Source organism: Caretta caretta, chromosome 1, assembly GCF_965140235.1.
Source record: "Caretta caretta isolate rCarCar2 chromosome 1, rCarCar1.hap1, whole genome shotgun sequence".
Classification (NCBI taxonomy): Eukaryota; Metazoa; Chordata; order Testudines; family Cheloniidae; genus Caretta; species Caretta caretta.
This window is the reverse complement of record NC_134206.1, coordinates 158,947,329-158,967,644: the sequence shown is the minus strand read 5'-3', so window position 1 is coordinate 158,967,644 and position 20,316 is coordinate 158,947,329. Positions and strand designations below refer to the sequence as shown.

The following is a 20,316-nucleotide window of genomic DNA, read 5'->3' as shown; positions in this document are numbered from 1 at the left end:
GGAACAAAGAGTCTGTCTCTCTCTGTGTGCTGCTCTTGCCAGGGACAGAACAGGAATGGAGTCTTAGAACTTTTAGTAAGTAATCTAGCTAGGTATGTGTTAGATTATGATTTCTTTAAATGGCTGAGAAAAGAATTGTGCTGAATAGAATAACTATTTCTGTCTGTGTATCTTTTTTGTAACTTAAGGTTTTGCCTAGAGGGGTTCTCTATGTTTTTGAATCTAATTACCCTGTAAGATATCTACCATCCTGATTTTACAGGGGGGATTTCTTTATTTCTAATTACTTCTATTTTTTATTAAAAGTCTTCTTGTAAAAACTGAATGCTTTTTCATTGTTCTCAGATCCAAGGGTTTGGGTCTGTGGTCACCTATGCAAATTGGTGAGGCTTTTTATCCAACATTTCCCAGGAAAGGGGGGGTGCAAGTGTTGGGAGGATTGTTCATTGTTCTTAAGATCCAAGGGTCTGGGTCTGTAGTCACCTAGGCAAATTGGTGAGGCTTTTTACCAAACCTTGTCCAGGAAGTGGGGTGCAAGGTTTTGGGAAGTATTTTGGGGGGGAAAGACGCGTCCAAACAGCTCTTCCCCAGTAACCAGTATTAGTTTGGTGGTGGTAGCGGCCATTCCAAGGATAACGGGTGTAATATTTTGTACCTTGGGGAAGTTTTGACCTAAGCTGGTAAAGATAAGCTTAGGAGGTTTTTCATGCAGGTCCCCACATCTGTACCCTAGAGTTCAGAGTGGGGGAGGAACCTTGACATGGTGGCACAGTGGTGGGATTAACCTGAAATCATTTTGAGATCCAGTTGAGATTTTTTGAACTAGAAATACAGATTTTAAAAAGGAATTTTTAGGAAGTCCAGAAAGCAGCTTTGAAACTGAAAGCAGCTTGGTTTCTCTCTGCTTTGTGGCCAAGCAGAGACAAAAGGGGATTATCTTGTGAATTGCAGGTTTTCTTTGCCTGGAGGCAGGGTACTTAACTCCTGCAGGGAACTTCACAGTCTTCCAAACCAGAGGTTTTTTTTTCTTTTCTTCCTAAAAGTAAATAGGGGGTGTGTGTTCTACCCATTTGCTTTTTCTTTGGGCTGGGTAAGCAGGTTTCCAAGTAGTTGGAGGTTTTTTGCTTTAATTTGGGCCCAGAGCAGAGACAAGGGAATTGTTTTTTTCTGTAGGCTGACAGTCACTATCAGAGAATAGGTATTCTATTCCAGCACAGCAAAATTTTACAGCCAAGTTTTGTTTGTTTATTTCTAAACCTCGGGTGTAAAGTTAGTTAAAAACAGAGAGGTTAGAATGACCAAATCCTCAGCTCGACTACAGCTGGAATTAGCCAAATTTCAGGCTGAGGAAAGACAAAGGGAACATGAAAGACAGATAGAACTCATGCAGCTGAAGAAGGAACAAGAAAGGGAGGCAGAACAACACCAAGAGGCTGCCCACAAGAGGGAAATGGAGGCAAGGAAGCAAGTGGAGGAGGAGAAGGAAAAAGAGAGGAAGCATGTGGAGGAGATGGAGAGGATAAAGGCCCAGCAGAATATACCAACAAACCCTAGCAATCCTTCTCCAGGTACCACTTCCCATCCCAGAAAGTTCCCCACCTACAAGGCAGGTGGTGATACTGAGGCCTTCTTAGAGAACTTCGAAAGGGCCTGCCTTGGGTACAACATCTCTACTGACCAATACATGGTAGAGCTGAGGCCGCAGCTCAGTGGACCCTTAGCTGAGGTGGCAGCTGAAATGCCTAAAGAACACATGAACAAGTATGAACTGTTTAAATCCAAGGCGAGAGTCAGAATGGGGATAACACCCGAGCAGTCTCGTCGGAGGTTCAGAGCCCTAAGGTGGAAACCAGACAGGTCATTTACCCGACATGCCTACCACATTGTGAAACATTGGGATGCCTGGATATCAGGAGCAAGTGTTGAATCTCCAGTAAATTTACCCTTCCTAATGCAAATGGAACAATTCTTAGAGGGTGTTCCTGAGGAAATAGATACATCCTAGATGGGAAACCCAAAACTGTAATTGAGGCAGGAGAGATTGGAGCCAGATGGGTGGAGGTGGCAGAGAAGAAGAAAACTGGTCGCAGTTGGAGCGGAGACCAGAAGGGACCACCCCAGACCACACCCCATTACCGGGGGCCGCCCAAAGCCCCACCTACCTCCCAAAGAACCCTCCAGACCCCTTATCGTCCCACCACCCCGTTCTCCAGCAACCCTCCTCGCCCCAGTGACCCGTCAGCTGGACGATGTTTTAAGTGTAACGAGCTGGGGCATGTAAAGGCCAACTGCCCCAAGAACCCCAACAGATTACAGTTCATTGCACCGGAATCACACCAGAGGTCCACAGGCCCAGATACCTCCCAGATACCCTTGGAGCGGAGGGAAACTGTGAGTGTGGGCGGGAAGAAGGTCACCGCGTGGAGGGACACCGGAGCACAAGTGTCAGCTATCCATGCTTCCTTAGTGGACCCCAATTTAATCAACTCAGAGATCCAAGTGACGATTCAACCCTTCAAGTCCAACTCTTTCAATTTGCCTACAGCCAAGTTGCCTGTCCAGTACAAGGGCTGGTCAGGAATGTGGACTTTTGCAGTCCATGATGATTATCCCATCCCCATGCTGTTGGGGGAAGACTTGGCCAATCATGTGAAGCAGGCCAAGAGGGTGGGAATGGTCACCCGCAGCCAGGCTAAACAAGCCGTGAGGCCTAGCTCTGTTCCGGAAACTTCTATCAGGACCCAGTCAGAGGTGATGGACCTGGACCCCAGGCCAATGTCTGCAACAGCAGTAGTGGATCCAGTCCCAGAGACCCAGACGGAACCAGTCCCAGAACCGGAACCAGCCGAACAACCAACACCAGACCCCGTGTCAGCACTAAATCCAGTACTTGCAACCTCAACACCAGAGGGCCCCACCGAACCTGAACTGGCAGCAGCCGATAACCTGACCCAAGAGGCTCAGCCGGAGCCTGAATCCCAACATAGTGCACCAGCAGAGAGCGGTTCACAGTCAACAGAAACAGCTCCATTCCCTATATCGCTTCCAGAGGGACCAAGCCTAGGTCCACAATCCCATGAGGAACTGATGTCTCCAGCATCAAGGGAACAGTTCCAGACCGAACAGGAAGCAGATGAAAGCCTCCAGAGAGCTTGGACGGCGGCACGGAGCAACCCACCGCCTCTCAGCTCTTCTAATCGATCCAGAGAATTAAAGGTTTGTCAGTTTACAGCCCAGGGAGGAGACGACGCTGAGTGGCCTGAAGGTGTTTACTACGAAGGGAAATGTGCTGGTGGTGTGGAAGAGGTGAACCTCTCCATGACCCTTGGGCGTATGCAGCGACAGCAGATCCAGGAGCTGTGCACTAGCTACGCGCCAACGTTCTCAGCCCCAGGACTGACTGAACGGGCATACCACTCCATTGACACAGGTAATGCTCACCAAATTAGGGTCCAACCTTACCGGGTGTCTCCTCAAGCTAAAACTGCTATAGAACGGGAGATCCAGGATATGTTACAGATGGGGGTAATCCGCCCCTCTGAAAGTGCATGGGCATCTCCAGTGGTTCTAGTTCCCAAACCAGATGGGGAAATACGTTTTTGCGTGGACTACCGTAAGATAAATGCTGTAACTCGCCCAGACAACTATCCAATGCCACGCACAGATGAACTATTAGAGAAACTGGGACGGGCCCAGTTCATCTCTACCTTGGACTTAACCAAGGGGTACTGGCAGGTACCGCTAGACGAATCTGCCAAGGAAAGGTCAGCCTTCATCACACATCTCGGGCTGTATGAATTTAATGTACTCCCTTTCGGGCTGCGAAATGCACCCGCCACTTTCCAAAGACTTGTAGATGGTCTCCTAGCGGGATTAGGAGAATATGCAGTCGCCTACCTTGACGATGTGGCCATATTTTCGGATTCCTGGGCAGACCACCTGGAACATCTACAAAAAGTCCTTGAGCGCATAAGGGAGGCAGGACTAACTGTTAAGGCTAAGAAGTGTCAAATAGGCCTAAACAGAGTGACTTACCTTGGACACCAGGTGGGTCAAGGAACTATCAGCCCCCTACAGGCCAAAGTGGATGCTATCCAAAAGTGGCCTGTCCCAAAGTCAAAGAAACAGGTTCAATCCTTCTTAGGCTTGGCTGGTTATTACAGACTATTTGTACCGCACTACAGCCAAATCGCTGCCCCACTGACAGACCTAACCAAAAAGAAACAGCCAAATGCTGTTCAGTGGACCGGAAAGTGTCAGAAGGCCTTTAACAAGCTTAAAGCGACACTCATGTCTGACCCTGTACTAAGGGCCCCAGACTTTGACAAACCGTTCCTAGTAACCACAGATGCGTCCGAGCGTGGTGTGGGAGCAGTTTTAATGCAGAAAGGACCTGATCAAGAATTCCACCCTGTAGTGTTTCTCAGCAAAAAACTGTCTGAGAGGGAAAGCAACTGGTCAGTCACTGAAAAGGAATGTTACGCCATTGTCTACGCTCTGGAAAAGCTACGCCCATATGTTTGGGGACGGCGTTTCCACCTGCAAACCGACCATGCTGCACTGAAGTGGCTTCACACCGTCAAGGAAACTAACAAAAAACTTCTTCGGTGGAGTTTAGCTCTCCAAGATTTTGATTTCGACGTCCAGCACATCTCAGGAGCTTCTAACAAAGTGGCTGATGCACTCTCCCGTGAAAGTTTCCCAGAATCAACTGGTTAAAATCGTCCTTGAGATGTGGAAAATATTGTTAGTCTTTATGTACTTGGTAGTATGTTTAGAGATGCATGTGTCTTATTAACTCTGTTTTTCCTAGAGCTCCAGGAAGAAATCCCAGCCAGTGTTTCACCCTAGCTGAGATTTGGGGGGCGTGTCATAAATATAAAGGGAAGGGTAAACCCCTTTGAAATCCCTCCTGGCCAGGGGAAAGCTCCTCTCACCTGTAAAGGGTTAAGAAGCTAAAGGTAACCTCGCTGGCACCTGACCAAAATGACCAATGAGGAGACAAGATACTTTCAAAAGCTGGGAGGAGGGAGAGGAACAAAGAGTCTCTCTCTCTCTGTGTGCTGCTCTTGCCAGGGACAGAACAGGAATGGAGTCTTAGAACTTTTAGTAAGTAATCTAGCTAGGTATGTGTTAGATTATGATTTCTTTAAATGGCTGAGAAAAGAATTGTGCTGAATAGAATAACTATTTCTGTCTGTGTATCTTTTTTGTAACTTAAGGTTTTGCCTAGAGGGGTTCTCTATGTTTTTGAATCTAATTACCCTGTAAGATATCTACCATCCTGATTTTACAGGGGGGATTTCTTTATTTCTAATTACTTCTATTTTTTATTAAAAGTCTTCTTGTAAAAACTGAATGCTTTTTCATTGTTCTCAGATCCAAGGGTTTGGGTCTGTGGTCACCTATGCAAATTGGTGAGGCTTTTTATCCAACATTTCCCAGGAAAGGGGGGGTGCAAGTGTTGGGAGGATTGTTCATTGTTCTTAAGATCCAAGGGTCTGGGTCTGTAGTCACCTAGGCAAATTGGTGAGGCTTTTTACCAAACCTTGTCCAGGAAGTGGGGTGCAAGGTTTTGGGAAGTATTTTGGGGGGAAAGACGCGTCCAAACAGCTCTTCCCCAGTAACCAGTATTAGTTTGGTGGTGGTAGCGGCCATTCCAAGGATAACGGGTGTAATATTTTGTACCTTGGGGAAGTTTTGACCTAAGCTGGTAAAGATAAGCTTAGGAGGTTTTTCATGCAGGTCCCCACATCTGTACCCTAGAGTTCAGAGTGGGGGAGGAACCTTGACAACCTACAACACCTAACTCTGACTTTCTCCACAGATTTCTCAGGATACACAGGGTCACTTGTATCTGGCTTTGCTCGGTTAAAAAAGGAGTTCTATCTGGAAACAGAATCCACTCATGAAGATAATTTCATTTAAAATTAAGGTTTTTTTTTTGTTTTTTTTCAACAATCCCAAAAATAGAAGGTGCACTTTAAGTGCTTTGGCCGTTTCACCTTGGTTTGTGTACTTGTACATCTGAAACTTGTTTCAAAATATTTCAGTCTGGTGTAAATGCCAGAAGTGGAGTCTTTGTCTAAGCTTTCCACAGAGCTCTGCTCTCCACAGAAGCTGTAGTTCAAGCAGTCTGTGCAATCTGCAATAAAGGAATTTGATAAGTGACAGTAGAGGGCAGGTTTAATGGCATTTGTAATAGGGAAAGAAATGTACAGCGTTATGTGAAGATTTGGTATCTTTTTCATTGCTTCTAATCTAATCTCTCATTTACTGTTCTTGCAACATAGCCTGTAGACCCAGCTGATCATTACCTATGAACATGTTGCAGTTCTTTTGTTCTAAGGACTCTTTTAACTTGGCTTTCCCTTTCTGCAGAAATATCAGTTCTTTAAAAATTCTTGTGGTAAAGTTCTCCCATATCTGGAAGGCTCCCTACTTTTCAACTTCTTACTTCTCTCCAGAAGATAAAGTGTAAATATTTAATATGCAGCCTCTCAGTCTAGTCCTCGTCTCCAGGCATTTCCCCTTTACCAGAGTATATGGCATTTAAACAGTGAAATGGAAAAAAATCTTTCACTTTTTCTCTTCTTAACCTTTAGATAAAGATATAGCTGCTCTTTCTTCAGATAATAGATTTTCTTTCTGCTAGATCATTGTAATTCACTTCCCAACACGACTCTTCTTTTCAATAAGACCATTTCTAGTATGTATTTTGCAGAATCCTTGTTCTTGGACTTGGGCCCGTCAAGGATAATTACTTCAATCTTTGACTGCACTTTACCTTTTATGGATTATACATAATTTATCCTCATCCCTCCATAAATTTTCTGCACTGGAGGAATGAACAACTAAAGAACAACAAAAATATGCATCCATAAACTTTATCTGGGGCAAATTTTGTCTATATTTCCTTTTAAATTAAGACTTTAGATATGGACAGGGCATGCTTTTCTGACTATATTTTTTACATAACATTCAGGATGTACTAAGGCACTTTGTAAAGTTTAGTGCCTCCCTCTGCTCCTCTAATGTTATACCCAACTGAACACAGCCCCATGTTCTCTCTACCTGGTGGTGAATATACATTTAAGGTTTACCTAACCCACACATTTCATGTCTATGGCAAATCTTTTTAGATAAAGTGTCATATGGTGACATTTTTCAAAGAATGCAATTTCAGCATGCACTGATGTGCAACTGCACATGCAAATGAATGGCTATATTTACAGGAAAGCAACTATTTTAGATCTGTTCCAGTTGGGGGCCTGGGGAGCCCACAGAGGATAGATAGGATCAGATCCTTGGGGGGAGGCAGGGCATACCCCAAAGACCATAACTACAACCCTGGTGCCCCCTTCCTGGGCTCGGACAGTTAGAATGAATATTTTATAAGAGAATGTGAGAAATCTTTATCTTCAATGGGGAGGGGGGAGGAGAGAGATTGTTCCTTTAATAGCAGCCTCTGAAATAAATGGATCAGTTTAGGAAGTCTAATTGTGATTAAAGTATTGCTACAAAATGTGGATTTTGTGGTGAAAAATGTCAAAGCCATTAAGTAGAATGAGCGCACAATCTGAATTCCCTGTGCCGCTCCTGTGTACAGCACAATTTGAAATGAGAATATGTAAAAGTGCCTTCTCTTTCACATTTTGCAAGATTCACAGAGCTCCACCTGAATTTAAAATAACTAGAATGTACAGTTATCAAATCATAAGTTTTTCCATTTGGCTTTGCATCTGAGGTGTGATGAACAAAGATCTTTGGTATGTGAAAGTAGGGTCTAACCCTGTTTCTAGCATCAGTGACTTCTTTAAGGTAGTGCTCTTTAAAATTGTCTTGCAGAGCTCAAAGTCCTACATGAATGGTACAAATAAATTCAGAGTCCATAAGCCAACCTTAAATCTTAAAGAAACCAAAAAACTTCAGGTACAATGAAATGTCTTAAGTTAAAACTATGTAAGATTTTCTAAGCTCAGATAGAATCTTTACAATGAAAATGGCTTCACCCAGGAATATTTCAATCTGCTAAAGATCTTATAGAAAAATATAAATATAAAAATATTTCAACTTACTTTAAAACAGTGTTTTAGGGGGAGATTTTTCAAAGACACAAAAGGCAGGTAGGTGACTGACTGCCTTTTATGCGTACGAAAATCTTCCCCTTAATTTCTTCTATACTGTAGTGTTCCCTTAGCAGTTTTTTGCTTTCGGCTGGAGATTTACTGCTTCTTAAAAATAATGACCTATTTAACAACTTCTGTGCCCTATTGTCCTCATCTACAAAACCAGTTGCATCACTTTCTGGGGTACACTTTGAGTTCTTCAGAATGAACATTTTAATTTTAAAAGAAGGGGAAGAGTAGTGAGAGCAATGTGAGCAAAAGTCACAAAGTTTGTGTGTGTATGGGGGTGGGGGGGATGTGAGAACCTGGATCTATGCAGGAAATAGCCCGACTTGACTATGTAAAGAGTTGTCACTTTGGATGGGCTAGCACCAGCAGGAGAGTGAATTTGTGTGGGGGGGTGGAGGGTGAGAAAACCTGGATTTGTGCTGGAAATGGCCCACCTGCTGATCACTTTAGATAAGCTATTACCAGCAGGACAGTGGGGTGGGAGGAGGTATTGTTTCATATTCTCTGTGTGTATATAAAGTCTGCTGCAGTTTCCACGGTAAACATCTGATGAAGTGAGCTGTAGCTCACGAAAGCTCATGCTCAAATAAATTGGTTAGTCTCTAAGGTGCCACAAGTACTCCTTTTCTTAATAGTGATAAGGCGATGAGCATAAACCCATAGCCTGGATCAAAAACATCCCCAACTTTGGGAGACCTTCAGATCCCAGCGTTATAGTTGTGATCAATCTCTTCAATAATCGCATCCCTGAGTTTCATTGAGGAGAGCAGAGTAATGTGCTGTATACACAAAGTACAAATAGCCAAAACATGAGTACCTTTCACTCTGCATCCCTTTGTTTACTAAATATACTGTGTAGGATCTATTACAAGGGAATGTAGTTGATTATTCACTAGTGAGTAGAGGAGAGACCATTTCTCTTCTCTCCCCCCACCCCAGGGACAACACAGCTGGTTTTGTTCCTTTGGTGTTCCGAACCCATTAAAGTCTATGTGAGTCTTTCCACTGAGTTCCAAGGACTCTGGACCAAGCCCTTACTGATGAGCAGCTATTTTACGTGTTCCTCCTTTCATTCTAAGGCCTGAGTTATGCCTGGTAGGCAGAGCCTGTAATGATGCTCGGTGTGCAGCCGAACCACTCCAAGGGAACAAAATGGCTCCTGGAGCTCCCTGGGGAACAGAAGAAATTTGCTACTCTCTATTAAGGTGCCATATAGACCCCATCACATGGCTAACAAGCTCTCCTGGTTTGTGGGGTGGAGAAACAAAGGCATGATTCGGCGTTCTCCACTTTTGTCTTGTTGCTTGCAGAGGAAACAACATGTTAGCAGTGCCTGCACTCCCCTGAGTGCAGGGACTGTGATTCTGGAGGTCCATTACGTGGGCCATTCATGAGAGGCACAGTTTAGCCCTCTGATTTTGTGTGTGTGTGTGTGTATGTGTATGTGAAATGGTTAGTTATGTGTGTGCATAATATGTAACCTTTTGAGTGGTTGGATTTCAGCATGGAGACTGAACACTCTGGGTTGGGAGGCACCTCGTCCCACCCTCCATACTGAGAACATCTATAGAGAAAAGGAATAGAGTTATTCTATCTCCCCATTGTACATACTTATTTACTGAACTTTGCAGGCCCTTTGTTTGCAAAAACAGTCCTTCTGAAAATGAGAACTGAGTGTAATCTAACCTAGACAACACAAGACAGGCTAAGTACAGTATTCATGATACTGGACAACGTAAAATCTCATTCCCTTGGTGAAGTACGGCTCTGAACATCACCTGAGGACCATTTTTTAAAGGTTTTCTACAGGTGGTAGGTGGTTGTTTGGTTGCTTGTTTGTCATATAGACACTTTTTTTAAAATAATGAGAGTAGTCGTCATCTAATTCTTTGTGGGGAGGAAACACAGTGGAAAAACTAGCCCTGGGTAAATACTGCTAAAAATTCTGAGATGACTCATTCTTCAACAAACTGCTTCCACTGTGTTTGCTCCCCCAGTGGCCAGTGAGTTTACTTGCGTGAATATTCATGGAAACAGAAAGGCTTTAAGTTTGTTAGCCCTGGTCTACACTAGGACTTTAGGTCGAATTGAGCAGCGTTAAATCGATGTAAACCTGCACCTGTCCACATGATGAAGCCCTTTATTTCGACTTAAAGGGCTCTTAAAATCGATTTCCTTACTCCACCCCTGACAAGTGGATTAGCGCTTAAATTGGCCTTGCCGGCTCGAATTTGGGGTACTGTGGACACAATTCGACGGTATTGGCCTCCGGGAGCTATCCCAGAGTGCTCCATTGTGACCGCTCTGGACAGCACTCTCAACTCAGATGCACTGGCCAGGTAGACAGGAAAAGAACCACGAACTTTTGAATCTCATTTCCTGTTTGGCCAGCGTGGCAAGCTGCAGGTGACCATGCAGAGCTCATCAGCAGAGGTGACCATGATGGAGTCCCAGAATTGCAAAAGAGCTCCAGCATGGACTGAACAGGAGGTACGGGATCTGATCGCTGTATGGGGAGAGGAATCCGTGCTATCAGAATTCCGTTCCAGTTTTTGAAATGCCAAAACCTTTGTCAAAATCTCCTAGGGCATGAAGGACAGAGGCCATAACAGGGACCCGAAGCAGTGCCGCGTGAAACTTAAGGAGCTGAGGCAAGCCTACCAGAAAACCAGAGAGGCGAACGGCCGCTCCGGGTCAGAGCCCCAAACATGCCGCTTCTATGATGAGCTGCATGCCATTTTAGGGGGTTCAGCCACCACTACCCCAGCCGTGTTGTTTGACTCCTTCAATGGAGATGGAGGCAACACGGAAGCAGGTTTTGGGGACGAAGAAGATGATGATGAGGAGGACAAGGTTGTAGCTAGCTCACAGCAAGCAAGCGGAGAAACCGCTTTTCCCGACAGCCAGGAACTGTTTCTCACCCTGGACCTGGAGCCAGTACCCCCCGAACCCACCCAAGGCTGCCTTCTGGATCCGGCAGGCGGAGAAGGGACCTCCGGTGAGTGTACCTTTTTAAAATACTATACATGGTTTAAAAGCAAGCATGTGAAAGGATTACTTTGCCCTGGCATTCGCGGCTCTCCTGGATGTACTCCCAAAGCCTTTGCAAAAGGTTTCTGGGGAGGGCAGCCTTATTGCGTCCTTCATGGTAGGACACTTTACCACTCCAGGCCAGTAACACGTACTCGGGAATCATTGTACAACAAAGCATTGCAGTGTATGTTTGCTGGTGTTCAAACAACATCCGTTTTTTATCTCTGTGTTATCCTCAGGAGAGTGAGATATAATTCATGGTCACCTGGTTGAAATAGAGTGCTTTTCTTCAGGGGACACTCGGAGGAGCCCGTTCCTGCTGGGCTGTTTGCCTGTGACTAAACAGAAATGTTCCCCGCTGTTAGCCACGGGGAGGGTTGAGGGGGTAGCCACGCGGTGGGAGGAGGCAAAATGCGACCTTGTAACAAAAGCACATGTGCTATGTATGTAATGTTAACAGCAAGGTTTACCCTGAAAGACTGTGTCCACTGTTTTATAAAATGTGACTTTTTAAATACCGCTGTCCCTTTATTTTCTCCACCAGCTGCATGTGTTTCAATGATCACAGGATCTTCTCCTTCCCAGAGGCTAGTGAAGATTAGAAAGAAAAAAAAAACGCACTCGAGATGAAATGTTCTCCGAGCTCATGCTGTCCTCCCACACTGACAGAGCGCAGACAAATGCGTGGAGGCAAATAATGTCAGAGTGCAGGAAAGCACAAAATGACCGGGAGGAGAGGTGGCGGGCTGAAGAGTAAGTGGCAGGCTGAAGAGAGGGCTGAAGCTCAAATGTGGCGGCAGCGTGATGAGAGGAGGCAGGATTCAATGCTGAGGCTGCTGGAGGACCAAACCAGTATGCTCCAGTGTATGGTTGAGCTGCAGCAAAGGCAGCTAGAGCACAGACTGCCACTACAGCCCCTGTGTAACCAACCGCCCTCCTCCCCAAGTTCCATAGCCTCCACACCCAGACGCCCAAGAACGCGGTGAGGGGGCCACCGGACAACCAGCCACTCCGCCACAGAGGATTGCCCAAAAAAAAGAAGGCTGTCATTCAATAAATTTTAAAGTTGTAAACTTTTAAAGTGCTGTGCTTAAAGTGCTGTGTGGCATTTTCCTTTCCTCCTCCACCACCCCTCCTGGGCTACCTTGGTAGTCATCCCCCTATTTGTGTGATGAATGAATAAAGAATGCATGAATGTGAAGCAACAATGACTTTATTGCCTCTGCAAGCAGTGATCGAAGGAACGAGGGGAGGGTGGTTAGCTTACAGGGAAGGAGAGTGAGCCAAGGAGCGGGGGGTTTCATCAAGGAGAAACAAACAGAACTTTCACACCATAGCCTGGCCAGTCATGAAACTGGTTTTCAAAGCTTCTCTGATGCGCACCGTGCCCTCCTGTGCTCTTCTAACCGCCCTGGTGTCTGGCTGCGCATAACCAGCAGCCAGGCGATTTGCCTCAACCTCCCACCCAGCCATAAACGTCTCCCCCTTACTCTCACAGATATTGTGGAGCACACAGCAAGCAGTAATAACAGTGGGAATATTGGTTTCGCTGAGGTCTAAGCGAGTCAGTAAACTGCACCAGCGCACCTTTAAACGTCCAAATGCGCATTCTACCACCATTCTGCACTTGCTCAGCCTGTAGTTGAACATCTCCTGACTACTGTCCAGGCTGCCTGTGTACGGCTTCATGAGCCATGGCATTAAGGGGTAGGCTGGGTCCCCAAGGATACATATAGGCATTTCAACGTCCCCAACAGTTATTTTCTGGTCTGGGAATAAAGTCCCTTCCTGCAGCTTTTGAAACAGACCAGAGTTCCTGAAGATGCGAGCATCATGTACCTTTCCCGGCCATCCCACGTTGATGTTGGTGAAACGTCCCTTGTGATCCACCAGAGCTTGCAGCACTATTGAAAAGTACCCCTTGCGGTTTATGTACTCGGCGGCTTGGTGCTCCGGTGCCAAGATAGGGATATGGGTTCCGTCTATGGCCCCACCACAGTTAGGGAATCCCATTTCAGCAAAGCCATCCACTATGACCTGCACATTTCCCAGGGTCACTACCCTTGATATCAGCAGATCTTTGATTGCGTGGGCTACTTGCATCACAGCAGCCCCAACAGTAGATTTGCCCACTCCAAATTGATTCCCAACTGACCGGTAGCTGTCTGGCATTGCAAGCTTCCACAGGGCTGTCGCCACTCGCCTCTCAACTGTGAGGGCTGCTCTCATCTTGGTATTAATGCGCTTAAGGGCAGGGGAAAGCAAGTCACAAAGTTCCATGAAAGTGCCCTTACACATGCGAAAGTTTCGCAGCCACTGGGAATCTTCCCAGACCTGCAACACTATGGGGTCCCACCAGTCTGTGCTTGTTTCCCGAGCCCAGAATCGGCGTTCCACAGCATGAACCTGCCCCATTAGCACCATGATGCATGCATTGGCAGGGCCCATGCTTTCAGAGAAATCTGTGTCCATGTCCTGATCACTCACGTGACTGCACTGACGTCGCCTCCTCGCCCGGTATCGCTTTGCCAGGTTCTGGTGCTGCTTATACTGCTGGATAACGCGTGTGGTGTTTAATGTGCTCCTAATTGCCAAAGTGAGCTGAGCGGCCTCCATGCTTGCCTTGGTATGGCATCTGCACAGAAAAAAGGCGCGGAACGATTGTCTGCCGTTGCTCTGACGGAGGGAGGGGCGACTGACGACACAGCTTACAGGGTTGGCTTCAGGGAGCTAAAATCAACAAAGGGGGTGGCTTTACATCAAGGAGTATTTCAGGCAGGACTTCATGGAGGGTTCCAATAAGAAATGGTGCACCTAAGTTATTGTTCTTATTGGAACAAGGAGGTTAGTCTGGCCTCTGATTGATACATGGCTAGATTTACCTCGCTGCACCTTCTCTGTGAGTGACTACAGTGTGACCTAGAGGAATGAGTCCCCTAGACAGGGGAGGGGGGGAAGCAAATGAGTACAAAACAAATCTGGTCTATTACTTGTTTTGATCCACTCCATCTATCTTTTACATCTTTGGCTGGCAGCAGACGGTGCAGAAGGACTGCATGTCATCCTCATCTCTTGCCTGCCCAGCAGAAGATGGTACAATACGACTGCTAGCCATCCTCATCTCTTGCCTGTCCGGCAGAAGATGGTACAGTACGACTGCTAGCAATCCGTATCGCCTGCCTGCTCACCATAAGACGGTTCAATAGGACTGACTGCAGGACTAAAGAGAATGACCTGGTCAAGTCACTCCAAATTTAGTCCCTGTGCCCACGTCTGCCCAGGTGCTCCCAGCCGACGTGGCCAGGAGCACCTCGGACACGACGATGACGGCTACCAGTCATATTGCACTGTCTGCTTCCAGAAGGCAATGGGTTGCTGCTACTGTGTAGCAATGCCGTACCGCGTCTGCCAGCACCCAGGAGACATACGGTGACGGTTACCTGAGCGGGCTCCATGCTTGCCGTGGTATGGCGTCTGCACAGGTAACTCAGGAAAAAAGGCGCGAAACGATTGTCTGCCCTTGCTTTCACGGAGGGAGGGAGGGAAGGGGAGCCTGACGATATGTACCCAGAACCACCCGCAACAATGTTTTAGCCCCATCAGGCATTGGGATCTCAAGCCAGAATTCCAATGGGCAGCGGAGACTGCGGGAACTGTGGGATAGCTACCCACAGTGCAACGCTCCGGAAGTCGACTCTAGCCTTGGTACTGTGGAAGCACTCCGCCGAGTTAATGCACCTAATGCACTTAGAGCATTTTCTGTGGGGACACACACACTCGAATATATAAAACCGATTTCTAAAAAACCGACTTCTATAAATTCGACCTTATTCCGTAGTGTAGACATACCCTTAGAGGTCATTGGCAGGAGCAAACTTTACATTTGTAAATCAGTACTGGTATTCACACCAGAAACCTGATTCTGGATTTGTCTCTTCAGAGAATAGAAATACCTTGTGACCAGAACAAAACAAAAATCTTCATTTCATTTCAAAATGTTGATTTGACTCTAACTACTTTTTATTTTCACGTCTTCCTGTGGTGAAAATTGTTTCTCAGAATTGATTATTTTCTCCCCCAAAAATTCAGTTTCAATGGCAAAATCATATTTTTAGGTAAGAAAACTTTCCACACACCAAACTTCAACCAGTTCTACTTGTCACCTATGTGTTCAATCAAAATTAACCAAAGCATTCTGAACTAAGTATATTCACTGTCTACAATGAACTGTTTGAGTACAACCTACAGCCCAGATGTTACTTGCCAGTATTATGCTCTGAATAATTTTAAAATAATGGCAAGAGTCTTGAATCTCATAAGCTGTTTTTGGACAATTTATAAACACAAAGAGCTGAAATCTGAAAATAAACTGTTGGCTGTAATTTGCTCTGCCAGCTCTAATCATAACTCTCAGTAATGGGCACTCTTGTCAGTTTGTGCGGAGAGGCTATAGATTGAATGGATCAGGAGACTTTATCCTTTCACCCTGAGAGGTGTTCCATCTTGATCATGACGGATGAACACTGGCTGAGCAGCACTGGGATGCTTGCTGTCAAATCTGTTAGGGTTAATGTGCGTTTCCTAGGATTCAAATAAAGCTTAGATTCAAATAAACCTGGTAGTATTAAGCTCTTCTCCTAACTATCACACGTTTACATTAAATCTTGATGAAGGATGAACGTACATTAAAATCCTCTTGCAGCTAAAAAGAGAAGCACTGATATGTCATCTTAAAGTGTGACAGTGGCACAGGGTGCAGGTGAAATACTGGGTTGCTACAGCTGCTGAACCTCTCATTTTTACTAGCTGGCAAAAGAGTTTTGATGGACCGTGACAGCTGTGTGTCCAAAATTTCTGCCACCCCACATGGAAGCGAGTGGTGAATCTTGGATTTAGGTCTGAACTTCCCCAAGATTCAGGGGAAAGCACGTGAGAGGTTTTGGTTCAATGTAATCTCTGGCTAATTGGCTTGCTGCATTTAGGCACGGATTCCAAGCCCTATTCATATTGAATAGCACTTTACCCCAACAGCACTGTTGAACAGAGGTGCCAAATCAGATACTTCCAAGGGAGAACGGTCAAATTATGGTCCCTACCCAACCCCCTCCTCCTGAAGGGACCCCAGGTTTCCCTCAGCCAGGGAGTGTACCCCTCTCTTACCACACAGTGCATGAGCCAGTCTGAGTTCTCGGTGGGCTCCCCTGCACTCTGCTGTACAGGAAGAGGCTCCTGGTGCGCCAGGTCACCACATCATTTCGCTCTGCCGCTCCTCCAAAATTTCAATGGCGTGGTAACCCTATGCTCCAGGTTGCAACACCATTCACTGAAACCTGGCCTGGCCACCCCTTCATGTGTACAGAGGGGAGGCCAGGTCAAACTTTAGTGGCAATGTGACTACACAGCTGGGGTGTTGGTCCAGACCCCTCTGGCAGCAGCGGTAGTTGTTTAGTATGAGCCAGCTGCTTAAAGGTGGTTGGGCCATGGCCCCCCTGCTCCATGGCCTATGGAACTTTGAGCAAGTGCAAAAAGCGTTTTGGCGAGGGGGGGGGGATTTGCTCTCACTTCCCCCCGCCACCCTCTGTAATTGATGCCACTGCTATTGAAGTCAGGTGGAGTAAGGTACTACTCAGTGTAAAACATCAGAATCTAGTCCTTCGATGATAATGATTTAATTCATAGGTGTCACTGCATGAATGAGTAAGACTGAAAACTGGAGGTGAGGAACAAAACAAACTCATGAGTCTCTTAAAACTAAACATATGCTATGCATACCTGAACAGTACAAATGATCCCTACTTAAAGTGATGAATGTGAAGATACAAGGGACAGAAATTCTGAAAAATCAGCTTAATATTTATATAGAAGCCAGGTAATGTCAGTGATATCTTCAGTATGTTAACCAAGAAGTGTTTTCAACTCCAACTAGTGAGACCACATTTGAATGGTGGATGGGGAGGAGCCATGAAAAGTAGAAGAAATAAGTCAATTTCCAATAGCTGGGTTCCATTCAGGGCACGCTATGATGTGTAGTGGTTTTGCAATTTGAAATCTGCTCACAATACAGACACTGTAGTGCTTTGACTTCAGAAGTAAATGCATGCAGCCCTAAACAATAGTGCTTTTTTCACTAAAGATTTCAGAATCAGTGAATCACTTTCTGTAGTACAAAAAGTAAAGTCACGAGACATGTGAATGACTTGGTTGTTTGATACATACATTTTTAATGTATTTACTTTTCTTTTTGTGGTGGTGGGAAACTGTCTGTAGGATCCAGCGATGCAGTGTTTGCTTCCAGACAGAGAGAACTGCACAGTGCCACTGAACCATAATTTTGCAGTCACTGGGGAAGGTGGAACTAGAATGTCAGCTGTAAGCTTCATAGGCGCTTTGCGAATACCTGTGAGTACATGCATTAGTCTTATCCACTCTACTGTGCCTCGGCTTTTGCCCTACAGGATTCTGATTTTTAGACTGTTTAAATGGAGAAGTTGGACAAAGTTGGTTTTCCCATCTCAAAACTGGTATTCTATTCAGTCATATTGAGTTTTGACTGGATGTCGGAAATATAAGGGGTATAAGGGATAAGACAATGTGGGCGTCCTATTCAGAAGAAGAGAGGATACAGGAAAAAGGTAACATTTGGCTCAAATAAGCAAGTTGAATAAATTAATGAATCACATATTAGAATTTACAAATATTCAAAAAACTAGTGAGTGCAAGTTTAAACCTGCTCTTGATGTTTTAAGCTGTATAACTAGCACTCACACACTTCATAACTGTCATAAATATAAGGGGAAGGGTAAACCCCTTTAAAATCCCTCCTGGCCAGAGGAAAAACCCTTTCACCTGTAAAGGGTTAAGAAGCTAGGATAACCTCGCTGGCACCTGACCACAGTGACCAATGAGGAGACAAGATACTTTCAAACCTGGAGGGGGGGGAGAAACAAAGGGTCTGGGTCTGTCTGTGTGATGCTTTTGCCGGGGACAGAACAGGAATGGAGTCTTAGAACTTAGTAAGTAATCTAGCTAGATATGCGTTAGGTTCTGTTTGTTTAAATAGCTGAGAAAATAAGCTGTGCTGAATGGAATGGATATTCCTGTTTTTGTGTCTTAAGGTTTTGCCTAGAGGGATTCTCTATGTTTTGAATCTAATTACCCTGTAAGGTAGTTACCATCCTGATTTTACAGAGGTGATTCTTTTTTACTTTTTCTTCTATTAAAATTCTTCTTTTAAGAAACTAAATGCTTTTTTCATTGTTCTTAAGATCCAAGGGTTTGGGTCTGTGGTCACCTATGCAAATTGGTGAGGATTTTTATCAAACCTTCCCCAGAAAAAAGGGGGTAAGATTTGGGAGGATTTGGGGGGGAAAGACGTTTCCAAACGAACTCTTTCCTAATAATAATAATACCGGTGTTAGACGTTTGGTGGTGGCAGCGAAAGTCGAAGGGCAAAGGGTAAAATTAATTTGTACCTTGAGGAAGTTTTAACCTAAGCTGGTAAAAGTAAGCTTAGGAGGTTTTCATGCAGGTCCCCACATCTGTACCCTGGCGTTCAGAGTGGGGAAGGAACCTTGACAATAACCCAAGAGATTGATGACATTATTAACATAATGGGACAGTATTTATGAATGTGGGGAGAGAAATAAGGGCATCAGAGAGGGAACCTTGAATTACATGGGGTGGAGGGGAAGTAGCTGAAATACCTACAGCCTCTTCTGCAGTGGCCACAGAACTGTCCTTTCATAGCACCTCTTCTTATGCTCCTTGAAACCTCAGGTAACAGACTAGTCCCAGTTAGAGCTGCTTGGAATTTTGTATCTAAATTATTATTGTTGGGGTTTTTTTAATGGAAAAACGTAGTTTTCACAAAATTACTGATTTCTTTTTTCTTGAATTTTTTCACAATGGAAAATTGTGGGGGGAAAGATCTTTGGGGTATCAAAATATTTCCATTTATTGAACAGAATCAAAACGTTTTTGAGTCGTTGCAATCTTAATCTGCATCCACCTGAGCTACCATGGTACTTCATTGAAGTTGTAATTCAGGTCTTCCTCATTCTACTCTCTGATTCAGGCTTCTCAGCTGGACTATATCTCCCATGATGCTCTTCAGTTTCCGCTCTGGCTGAACTGCCATAGTGTATCACGGGAGATGTAGTTTCGCTGAGGAATCTGGCTCATAGACGAGAATGGGGGCATGAGGCATCCAAACTACAATTCCTTTGAGGCACAAGCAGCTCAGAAAGATGCAGTTCAATGTCAAACTGAAACAAAATGTTTCCAAATAGAAATTTTTTGGAACTTTTCGTTCTCTGAAAATTGTAGCAATTTTGACTTTTCATCCTGTTTTGAGACAAAAAAACAATGTTGAAATATCAGAATTTCCTGCAGGACAAAAGTTCCGATTTCTGACCAGCTTTAGTCCCAGTGGTTCTGCGATACTGTGATATCCTTACGTGTAATGAACTCTTCATCCGGTATGAGCAAGCTGAACTTCAGTGCATGTGCTTTTTTTTGTCAGATGTGTTTTGGTTTTGTTTTTTGGTGAGTGGGTATGAAGTGTAAGTCTGAAGTAGAGCTATATGAATTTGGTATATAATATAATATATTCTATAGCCCATTACCCCCTGTTGTATGTGTATTTGTCCTCATATTTGGAGTAGTTGTATTGATGTACATTATGAAATGTTAATAATATTGTACCTATTAAAGGAAAGCACTTGATTACATCAGGGCTTCACTGCATTAATTGGCTGCCTATCTTGTTTAAGTTTTAAAGTGAAAAATGAATTCAACAATTGTTAAAATATGATGGAAACTTCTACCTAGTCTCCTGTCTACATCTTCCATAGTCAGTGGACTGTGTTCTACCCTGGTGTAAGCAGGCTATAACGCCATGGAAGTCAGTACAGTTGTACCTGCTTATAGTAGGATTTAATTTGGGCCAGTGTCACAAATGGCATCACTTCTTCAGGCAGATGACTTCCATCAGTAGTAGGTTCATAAATGATAATTGTCATTTTCAAAAGCTCCTAATTTGAAAGCACATTTTATGGCTTATGTAGGGGAGCATCTTGCAACTCAAACTTTCAGGCTGCTGGATAAAAGGAAAGGGGCTTTGTTCAAATTCAGGGTAATAGCTCTG

The 20,316-nt window shown here is 44.8% G+C and overlaps 1 protein-coding gene across 7 annotated transcripts in view; it reads left to right on the top strand.

Annotated features, from left to right (window-relative positions):
* Nucleotides 1-20,316, top strand: part of SLC37A1 (solute carrier family 37 member 1) — a 66,433-nt gene that overhangs the window by 24,451 nt on the left and 21,666 nt on the right. For all 7 annotated transcript variants that reach the window (XM_048865510.2, XM_075132518.1, XM_075132510.1 and 4 more), the window contains one exon: nucleotides 17,439-17,570. In XM_048865510.2, coding sequence (XP_048721467.1) covers nucleotides 17,439-17,570 — 132 coding nt within the window. The remainder of the gene's footprint in view (nucleotides 1-17,438; nucleotides 17,571-20,316) is intronic.